The 10738-nt window shown below is 37.8% G+C and overlaps 2 protein-coding genes across 3 annotated transcripts; both read right to left on the minus strand.

Moving 5' to 3' along the window:
- Positions 1-84: 84 nt before the first annotated feature.
- Positions 85-3829, minus strand: nr5a5 (nuclear receptor subfamily 5, group A, member 5). Of its 2 annotated transcripts, XM_086289541.1 has the most exons (7): positions 3615-3829; positions 2742-2857; positions 2325-2466; positions 1305-2062; positions 1005-1124; positions 763-910; positions 85-672 (listed from the first exon to the last, which is right to left on the minus strand). In XM_086289541.1, the coding sequence occupies exons 1-7, from the start codon at positions 3712-3714 to the stop codon at positions 425-427; spliced, it is 1632 nt and encodes a 543-aa protein (XP_086145667.1). In that variant the 5' UTR covers positions 3715-3829; the 3' UTR covers positions 85-424. The 2 variants fall into 2 exon arrangements, with proteins under 2 accessions (XP_086145667.1, XP_086145666.1); XM_086289540.1 differs by having other exon boundaries at positions 85-910.
- Positions 3830-6601: 2772 nt separating this feature from the next.
- soul5 (heme-binding protein soul5) lies at positions 6602-8342 on the minus strand. Its single transcript, XM_086290716.1, has 7 exons — positions 8280-8342; positions 8114-8173; positions 7909-7990; positions 7709-7829; positions 7217-7353; positions 6970-7133; positions 6602-6813 (listed from the first exon to the last, which is right to left on the minus strand). Coding segments are annotated over exons 1-7 (660 nt in total). The 5' UTR covers positions 8282-8342; the 3' UTR covers positions 6602-6719.
- Between the last annotated feature and the right edge of the window lie 2396 nt (positions 8343-10738).

The raw sequence follows: 10738 nt of genomic DNA on the forward strand, positions 1-10738 counted from the left end.
CTTTGCGGAATAGTGAGAAAATAGCACCAATATGTCATAATTTTCCTCTTAAGTACACACAGAGACTTGTGTAAAAATGTAAAACTTTATTGATGCATTTTTCTTTCCTCTTTAGACAGTTAAGCTCTTCCTGATTACTAAAAACAACACGTTAGTGCTTGGTTCTCACATTTCTCAAGAATACTGTTAAAGAAACTGATGAGCTATTTGGCTGTGGTAACACTGCAGGCAATAGACTTGGCCAAAGCATTGCATGGGTACGCAAATACTTCTTTGCACTGATGATCTGTGATAGATAGCTTTTCCCTTACTTTCAACAATCATAAAAAGTAATGGAAAGGTGAATGTGGAAGGCAGAAAAGAACGTACCAACTTTACAGCAGCATACTGTGGCCACTCTGGTACCACAAGTGATATCATCTTCTCAGCTGTGCTTGGTGTGCAGCATCTCTGTAAGTAGAGAGTTACAGGGCAAATCTCCTTGAAGATGGCGCTGGTACAAATAGTCCTCAATTTGCAAGCTAATGCTGCGAACTTCAGGCAGCCGAAGAAGCAACTGGCCAAACTTGTCACAATGTCCTGGATGATTTTGCTGAGTGTACTCCATCAGCGCCCTGTTGACTCGCTCTTGAGTTTGCTCTACCTGCCTGCGGTTATGCACTGACTTCACATCTAGAGCAGAAAAAAACCCACACAACACAAACATAATTAACGTTGAACAAAAGCTACATTGGATATGTGTCTTCGAGGAAAATTGCTCACCGGGGTTAAATAGCACCAGGTATTTGAGACAGACAAACTCGTGTCTGTCCAAGTGGAGTGCCTTAAGTTTGGATACTAGGTCTTGGGTCCTTGATACCAGGCTACTCAGTGTCACTCCTGCCTGGGAAATGATGGTTGACACCTCAATCTGCATCAGAATAAGACAAAGAATGTGCTCATTATTACTTTCATTTCTTTGAAACATTTCTAAATGTAAGAATGCAGCATTTTAAAGTAGAAACCTGTTGTCCTGTGACCAGATATATGCAGCCTTCTTTGCCATACGTCACTTGTCTACATAAGTGATCTAGTACCAGCAGCTCACTCCAACAGCTCTGCAACAGCACCATTTGGTCTTCCACCTATTGGAAAGATTTTGTGTGTATTTGCAAATTAAAGATTATACTGGATGGCCTCAATTAAGGACGCATGCATGTTAAGGAACAAATGGGATAGATCTACTCTAACAGCTAATTAATCATTGTATCGCTAGAAAAGTGTTATTAATTTCATGTGTATCCCATGAGTTAATGGTTCCTCACCATCAGCTCCTTAAAGAGGGAACTGTTTCTGGCCCACTCCACTAGGCAAAACAGAGTCTGGTCAGCCATTTTGCACATAATGCTGAATGTATTCAGACGGTCGTGCTTGCCTCGGTTGGCCTGTTCTCTCTGAAGACTGGCCAGAACTTTGGCATTCAGCTGGCTCTCATCCTGTTCCCCTTCCAGCAGTTGGCTTAAGAAGTTAGGTGTAAGCGCTGATGATAGAGGGTTGGTTGGTGTTTGTGTGGGAGCCTGGGATACAGGAGTGGTTAAGCTTTTTGTTGAAGAGGGCGATGATTCTAGTGTACTTCTTGGTGTGAATGAGCTGTTTGGGGTTGAATCCACTGTATAGTTTACAGGAACTGGGCTGTAGCCAAAAGGCACTTCCAACTTCTCCTCAGGGTGTCCAGGGAAAGTGCAGTGGTACAGTCCAGGGTAAGGCAGGGATGGAGGAGTAAGACCTCTGTTTGTGTTCACAGTGCAGTTCAGAGACATGGGTTCACTTGACTGCCCCATGCAAGAAGTATACATGTGGGGTTGATTAACAGCTTCAGAAGTTAATGGATGACTGATGCAGCTGGTTACCACCTGGAGGTCATTTAGAGCGTGGGGACCATGTATTTGTCCAGTTTCTACCTTAATCCTGTAGGGATCAGTGTTTGACTGGTGATACACCTTTTGCTGTTTCATTTGTCTGTCCCGGCGGTAGAGGGGCCCAAATTTGTTCCTGCCTCCTCTCATACGATCTGCTCTGACCGCTGATGAGAGAACATCAAACAAATATTTAATTATAAACAAAAATATGTAAAAGATCATCTTTAAAAAATTACAATCTCACTCCATTTAGAGTTTGCAATCATTTACATAATTTACAATCTGGGTCAGCACTGCTTTATGAGTTCTTAGATAAGTCTCAAGGGAGGCAAAAAAACAACCTTGCGTATCAGTGAAAGAGAAAGCCTGTTGCAACTGAATGGTCTACAAATTAGCTGTGAATGAAGTGGTGGCAATTTGGTGTACCTTCTTTCTTCATACCCACAGCTAAACACTTCTGGAAGCGGCAGAATGGGCAACGTTTTCTCTGAGAAAGGTTCATGGGGCACCTCTGTTGCTCTGCACAGGTGTAATGTTTGTTGTTTTGCACTGAACGTTTAAAGAAGCCCTGCAAAGAAAATGAGAGAGAGGGAACCTTTATGCACACCACAAAACCATAGATATCTACATGTGCATCATTATTGTCGTAGAACTACGGGACATGTATCTCTTAATATATCTGTAGTACCAGATTATAGTTACCTGGTGTTTAATTCAAAACCATTAATGTGTTATTTATTGTGGACTCATAAGTCACTTTGGTTTTGCAGTTAACAAAGCTAAGATGACTTTTGGTGGCATAACAGAATGCATATTTTGCACTGCCCAAACCTTATCCTTTACCTTGCAGCTCTCACAGGTAAGAAGTCCATAGTGGTATCCTGACACTTTGTCTCCACAGACAGGACAGTTGTCCTCTGAGTCCAGTCTACTCTCTGCCTCTGTCTTTTGCTCCTGAGCTGAGGACCAGTAATATTTAATGACAAGATTTACATTATGACACAAACTTCACCGTTTGAGGGTGTTCTTCTTCTTCTTCTTTTTTAAACAATGTTTTGTTTCAATGATATGCAAAGCTACTGCTTAAACTGAATACACTTTTCATATCAAATATGTGATGTATATAATATGTTGGAAATTAGTATATTTGGTAAGGTTGCAAGGAATCATGTGTGCCGTGCCAAGTATAATATTTCAAGTCATCTAAAACAGGAGGATAATTAGCAATCAGACATGAGTTAGAATTTTGTAAATCCTGAGTGGCTAAAGAGACTAGAATGCTGTGCTGCTGAAGTGTAAAAGTGTCATCTAACAGGGTTTATTGCCCAGCTGCTGAAAGAACAGTGGGCAGGACCATCGCTTTGCTGTAGACAGTACCTTATCACTGGGCTTGATTTGCTTGACTATGATCACAGATATGACCCTTACATAATATCCAGAACTATTCTCTCTATCTCCTCTATGACAGAAGGGAATCTTCTGGGAACCACTTTAAAACCTTTTTGTTTGTTTTGTTATTCTAAATGTGTTTTTTCAAATGAAAGTGACTACTGTTTTTCATAATATACATTCACAGACAATGTTAAAACCTGCTTCAACTTTCAAAGTATGAACTTTTTAACACAGGTAGTTTCACACAACATTTTTAAAATATATCTATTGACACCTACATACCAGTTCACTATTGACCCATAGCCACTTTCATCTAGTACTCACATGTTGATGATCCCTCCAAATTGATCAAATCCTCTTGATAGTTACCAGGGTGGTGAACAAGAGGCTGGTGCTGCTGTAGGTGATAACCTGGTAGGTCCATTTTAATAAGTGGGACATTGACTCAGCCCAGTTTGAACTTCATTGTAGCAGAGATCAGGAGACCGCAGACACTGCAGGTGGCAGGTGAGCAGGCCCAACCAGCGGCTGTGGACTGATCTTGTTTAAGGCCTACATGTGGACTTCGATCTATAGTGAGTGTCATAAAACCTCTCCTGATTGGCACTCCTACCAGCTAGTCTGTCAGCAAGCAAGCCAATCAACCACACATAGGTTGATAAGTCAAATAGCCACCTGCTGGAATCTTCCTGTAGTGAAATCATGTCAGTATCATTAAGGTACTCTGAGCTCACCTGATAAGAATCATTTAGTACACATAATCACTTTATTCAAACTACAGACATTCTGATTTTATTTGTCATTCCCTCCATTATACTTGTAATTCTGAGCTGATAATGTAGGGTTTGGGTGAATGAAGATCTGATGCTAGGGTCAGTGTTATATAAAAGACTCAAAATGAATTTGCAGTGACATGGAAATATAATTACACAGGTTTTACCAGCAGAATGCATTGATAATTCTATGCAAAGATGTATTCTAAATTAAAAGAATAAGGAGGAATTTATGCCTTTATTGCCTTTATGAGCAATATTTATTTAAAAGAGTATCAACAGAATTATTTAACTTTTGGATAGTTTGATGAATTGGTTACCAACCTAATGATCAATCTCTTTCAAAGAGCCATAGTGTTGAAAATGAGAAATTTAGTATAGTAGGATTTCTTTGTATTCTTTTAAAATGTAATTATTGGTCCATTTAACCTCTTTATGTAGTGTTATTTATTTAAAACCCATCTCAGAGTTGTTTCATTTAATTAGTGTGTAATGTCAAAGTAATTAGCTGACAGACATCTAGAATGACATCCCAGAAATGTAGTGGGGTATTTGTATTTGTATAAAGTAGTGTTTCCTTTAAAGTATGCATCAGTGGATAATTAAGTAGCAAACAATGTATCTCCAACAACAGCAACATTATATATTCTAGTATAACATGAGAAAATCCTTTCAGAGAAGGAGAAACTACAGACAGCAATTGTAATATCCAAAATTTTAAACTATGCTACAGGTAATAAGAGGCTACAAAGCAGTAAAACGCATTAGAATGTTTTCGTGACCTTTATTCCAAAGCCAAGGGCAGGTGGTCATGGCACCCATTAACTAGTAAACAAATTATGACATTCCAAAGAAAAAAAAAGGGGTCTCTTTACTTTTCTAAGTGGCATGTTAAGCTCCAAGGGTGTAGATTTGGCATGGGACATGTCCCCACCAATATCCAGCGATTATTGAATTGTCCCCACCAATAATTTGATCTCTTCGAGTAAAGAAAAACAAATTAAAAAAAAAAAAAAGCGATCTGTCAACGTCTCATTCACCCAGCGGTGCAGAAAAAGTTAAATTACGTTCTCTACTGGAGTCCTACGTCATGTGACAAATATGGCCAATGTGATTGGCTGTGCCTTTCAGGGAGCTCTGTTTAGTTTTAGCAGCGGCAATCCTGCGCTGCGAGGACCTGCAAGGAGGAGAGGAGGATGGCAGCAAAAAGAACCTGGATATAAGAAAGTATTTTTCAAAGAAACCTGTAAGTCACTTAAAGTCGAGTTCACTCATAAAACCTGTCCATCATAATAAAGTTACAGGCTATGCAAGGCAATACATGCCAATTCTCCCGTTTTTTCTCGGACAATCCCGAATTTCAGTGCCCCTCTTATTACTCTTTCTGGGTTGCAAAATAAACTTTTACAATTTTTTCAGGCGAGAATGTAGCTGTGCAAACTTCAAATATCTGAACCGGGGAGAAGAGCAAACTCCCGGCACATCGTTTTAGGCTTTGGCCCACGTCAGTCTAAAATTGTATGTAACCATGAATAACGTGTTACCATGTCCACTAGGAGAGACTGGACAGTATAGATGTAAAACAAATATGCCAGCAGTTTATCTCAGTTAATGAGAGGAGAAGGCCTGTGTTTGGCTCCTTCACATAGTGGACACTGAGTTGTTGTGTGGGACACCAGTAGTCCATGTCTGTTGCTGTAACAGTAGTTCATGTTTAGAGTAAAACATCCCAGCTCACTGACTTGATAGGGGCAATAGTGTGCCTAAAATGTTGCATAATTTTGCTAAGAGATCTGTTACTTTGTGGTAATCTTAGATGAGTAGTTTTATGGGCAAAAACCACCAGGTCATTCAGTGTTCCCTTAGTGCTAATGTATCAGAGATGTTGGTGTAGTATAACTGAAGAAATGTTGTTAAGTCCTTAAAGTCATATTCTTTTATTGTCATGACTGTATTTTAAGCTATTTTTATTTTTGTATGATATCTGATTTATATGGAATATGGTTGAAGTAAACTAAAGTATAAAATACTTAGTCAGTCATTTGTTTAATAGTAATTTAACATTATATAATTCACATATAAAACTATGAATTGTAATTTTAAATGGTTTAAAAGCATGTAGAATAGCATATGTACCGGTAAGCAAGTATATCTCCCCCCCTTTTTTTTTAATTTTTTTTTTATCAAGAAGCAAAGACGAAAAGGAAAAAAAGGGCTCGGTGGTTGAATCATCCGTCCCCACCAATACCAAAACCAAATCTACCTTGTTAAGCTCACAGCCTTTGTTCAGTGTCCTCCTTCCTTCATTTAAATGCAAAGTACTGCAAAAGTAGCTAAAATATGCAAAGACTGAAGCCCTGGGAAGCGTTTGGAATTCTGGATGCAGTTGTGCAGCCTAATAGTGTCATCTAGTGGCATTGAGTAGTACTGCTAAACACGACTGCGATTGGATACTTGTGGGTTATTTTTTTCATTCAGTATTGTCACTGCAGCTGTTGTAAGATCAACAGAGGTGGATTGATTAGAAAGAATCAAGAGTCAATGCTTAAAGTTTTATTAAAAGAAGGAAATCACAGACAAGCTGCTGTTAATCCACAGGTATACGGTGCATTCAGCTTATATTTTTGCATGGGTCTTACAATTCACAGTGAGTCAATTAATCTGTTTCCTCACTGCTTTTTTCTTCACACACCGGCTCATCCTCAGCAACAAACCAGACCTCGTTGTGGCGGTTAAACATCGTCATTGGACTGCAAGAAACATGAAAGACCACACAGAAACACGGAACACAGGGACGCACACAGACACAGATTCACATTAGAATAATCAAGAAAATAGTTTAAACTGAAGCTGTTTTTGATGATTTCGTTCACATGTTTTTCTTCTAATGATGGAGATTACTTTACCTGTTGTATCCAACAGCACAGTGGGATCCTTTTTTGTATTTTGCTTTAACTGAATCAAGAGTTTTACTCAGGTCATTAGCATTACTGCTGTCAGAAAAGGTCGTCATCCATCCTCCGTAGCTATATGCATACACTTTCATATCTGGAGTGTCAGTGATGTACACCTGCAAATCATGATGAAACTATCTGTCATCAAATAATTTCCTATTAAATATTTGCCACTATTTTTTTAGTTTAAAAAACATACGTCTGAATTAGTAGGTTTGGGAGGATTTTCCTGATGTTCCGTCGGCAGCAGGAAACTCATTGTGTAGGTGCCCATTTGCCAAAATCTCTTGTCTGGTATTTTCACAACAACAGGACTGGTCATTTGAATTTTCTTTCCTGAATGCAAACACAAATATGTTTTTTGGGAACTGAAACAAACATCACAACGAAGAAGCACACAAAATGAAGAAAAGAATATAAAAACACGCAGGTTTTCTTACTAAAATATCCAATAAAACCACGAGACTACCACTGCTCCCTGAATATAACCAAATACAGTAATTATGTTTGGTCAAAGGCCATTTTAAATTTAGACGTGTCACGTGTTCAAAACTGGCTTAAAACCCTCACTATATATAGATTGTATTTTATGAAAAGAAACCCCATTTACAAATAGCTGTTATCTGTGTTCATATACACGGGGTTAATAGAGTATTGAATGTGAAACACAATTAGATAAACACATACGCACCCATCTGGTTCTCACCACTGATGTATTTGAACAGTCGATTAAATGCTACTGGCATTGCCATTTCCATGAAGAAGGATTTCTCATTAGTCGAGACCCATTTCACAGAGTCATAGTGACGCACCTGAAATACATGAACAAACATATTTTAACTGGTGTTTTTATAACTTTGCTACACCTAAAATATGAAAAAAATATTTTACCTCATAATCCTTGGTCTTACAAATCAAATCGAACAGCAGGCACTCTGGTGTCTCAGTGCAGAAGCTTAACTCAGAGGAGTTGCTGTGAAGTTACAGAGGAAAATGCTTTTTAAAGAAGTTTTACAAGTCCATAGCAACAACTACCTGCGATAGGTATTGACTAAAACTGTGCTCACTGTCTTCAGTTCAAATTCAGGTCTCTTACCCAACTCTAGCTTCAGCTGTTAGAACCAGAAGAAAACAAACAAGTCCTGAAACAAAAATCCTGAAAGGCACATTTAAAGTTACTTTGCTTGTCTATTTGATTTACTTCTTACATTATATAGGGTTATTTGCTTTAAAGACCTTGTGGAAATTAAAATTGTACTTACATCTTGGCTGACTGTTGTCTGCTTTCAAAAATGGAATGTCTGCAGTCTTGTCCAGTGCTCTGCTTATAAAGAGCTGGTTATGAAAACTGACCACTCCCTAAAGCTAGAACACAAAACATCCAAAGGAGTAACAGAGGGAATACAAAACAGTAACAAGAGAATCTGGCAGGAATTATGTGCTGCTTAAATGTTATGAAACCTCTTTCATAACATCCAATAACATCTATCAAATTCAGATGATTAGGAGATGAAATATTATCTCTACTATTCTGTACCAGAGAGTTACACAGTACAGCATTTAACATAAGCCCTCAGAGTGGAGCTAATATTTTTCACTAATTTTATGCAACATCAGGTGAGGGTAAATTAGACTAGTGTTAACAGTTTTGTAACACAGAACATCAGGAACATAAAATATAACAAAATAAGGATAATTAAATAAGTTTCAGATCCAGTGGCTAAACTTTGATATAAGTAAAATTACCTTTGCAATAATGATTAGTATTAAGTGGAATTAATATTAGGTTCAAACTTGAACAAATCGGATCCCAAGAGTGCCACAACAGTCTGTACAAATTGTGACTGAACATCATGTGAAGCATTAGCTCAAATATTCAAAATGAATAGTTCTCATGCAGTATTATTTTCTTTCACATTGTGAAAAAATGTCTTAGGTTACCCCCTGGCACTGGTATACACATTTAAACAGAGACAAGGAAGTACCTGAGACATAATGATGAACCATATTAGTGTTCACGTCTCAAGAGAATTCACATTGTACCTTTTGTTGGTACAGATCGTGTGATATGTGTTTTGTACCCTCAGAACCTGAATACAACAGAAACTTGGATTTAAATGTTTGTCCTTTTGTTAAGAAAAAGAATACAAAAAAGAGAAAATCCTTAAACTTGAGTATTGAGTTAGTTGTTGGTCTTATTGTTGTAAGTCTGCAGTTCTTGCTGGTTGACTGTTATGTAGCTACTGGGATACTTAATCCAACCCTTGTTCTTTCTAACTGTAAAGCAAATAAACATCTGTCATGCAAGAAGTAGTAATCCTAAACTGAACCCTTTTTCATCTTAATAGTGCCGTGAGCCCACAGTGCGCAGTGTGGTATTTCCTTCCTTTTACTAGTCTGAAAGGACCCATCTGGTTCTGCAGATGTGTAGAGTATATTTAAAGCATTTGAGCATGAAGGTTTTTTTTGTTTTTTTTTACGTGTGCGTTCAAGCTGACTGGTTTGCCCAAGAGGAAATAGTCATTGCTATCATTCAAAGCAGTGTGAACCCTATAAATATTATAAAAAAAAATAATATGATTTTATTCTTTTCAGGACCAATTCATGTAACTTGAAACAAATGTCTCCACTTCTAAACATGCACTTCCACGTTATTGTCTGTCATAGTTACCTCTTATAAATGCTAATGTAAACTTTAGGGTGAACCTCGCGCCAAATAACCTTTTCTTTTCACAGAAAAATACAAACAGTCACTAAACTAAACTCTAGGAATCCTTATTTATGATTTTCTTGTTTGTCATTCATGACAAGTAAGTTTATAATTTATAGACATAATGCCTTATAAATGTATGCTAAACTGACAGGAGTTGGAAAACCTCTCTTTGTAAAAATGTCCTTTAAATACTTATTAAGAGCACATTTCCTATTGTTATGCAACAGCTGAACGGTACAATGTTTTCCCCTGCCAGGGCAGAATATCAGAATATAGCACAAATGATTAACCTTACAGCGACATTACTTCACGTGACTGTATGTATATATGTATATACTCAGAAAGATATACAATTTTCTCTTTGCCTTGCCTGTGACACTGTGTTTTTGTCTGTGGGTAAAAACTTTTTTAAACACAGCCCTTCTACGCAAATACTCATATCCATCCATTGGATATTCTCAGCGTTTGCACCTCAAATATAAACAGACATTAGACGAGATTCAGAAAAACTGCTTCATTGAAAAGAGTGATTTGAAACTAAGGAAAAAACACCAAGTATGTTGTGCAACTTCATAGATCCTGTAACACTAACACATTATTACTTCACCTTTTTGAGTCAGTTGCTGAACTATTTTCAGTAATGCGTACTGTAACCATTTCATTATAGCGGTAACCTCTGAAGCCTGTCGATGTAACCTCCAGCTCTGAGTTCAGGAAAACAAGTGTGACCTATAGTGGTTACAATGACGAACTGCAACAGCATTTTAAATAAGGGTATGAATGTGGTATTTTCCATGGACTACAACAGGAGACCTAGATCTCGTTTTACAGTAAACTTTGTTAACCATCGTTTTTTTTAGAACATTTCGATTTACATTTATATAATTAATTAACATTTTTAAGGGCATAAGGCTGCTACAGGAGCAGCAACAACCACGGCGTGGCTGCTGTTTTCAACGGAGCTGCTGTTGGCGAAAAAAAACTACAACACCCATGTACTGCGTCGGC

Source organism: Aulonocara sp. 'chitande type north' Nkhata Bay, linkage group LG4, assembly GCF_057382095.1.
Source record: "Aulonocara sp. 'chitande type north' Nkhata Bay isolate Kocher_YH1m ecotype deep benthic linkage group LG4, A_spYH_male_GT1.1, whole genome shotgun sequence".
NCBI classification, from domain to species: domain Eukaryota; kingdom Metazoa; phylum Chordata; class Actinopteri; order Cichliformes; family Cichlidae; genus Aulonocara; species Aulonocara sp. 'chitande type north' Nkhata Bay.

Bases quoted from the DNA above. Each gene is read 5' to 3' on its own strand.
- nr5a5 (XM_086289540.1), bottom strand. From the start codon at position 3,714: ATGGACCTACCAGGTTATCACCTACAGCAGCACCAGCCTCTTGTTCAC. The intron at 2,063-2,324 runs GTACACCAAATT...TTCTCTCATCAG, and splicing joins TGTGGGTATGAAGAAAGAAG to CGGTCAGAGCAGATCGTATG. The intron at 1,125-1,304 runs GTGAGGAACCAT...TCTTTCCAATAG, and splicing joins CCCTCTTTAAGGAGCTGATG to GTGGAAGACCAAATGGTGCT.
- soul5 (XM_086290716.1), bottom strand. The intron at 7,991-8,113 runs GTAAGAGACCTG...GTAACTTCACAG, and splicing joins ACAGCTGAAGCTAGAGTTGG to CAACTCCTCTGAGTTAAGCT. The intron at 7,830-7,908 runs GTAAAATATTTT...CATGTATTTCAG, and splicing joins GTAAGACCAAGGATTATGAG to GTGCGTCACTATGACTCTGT.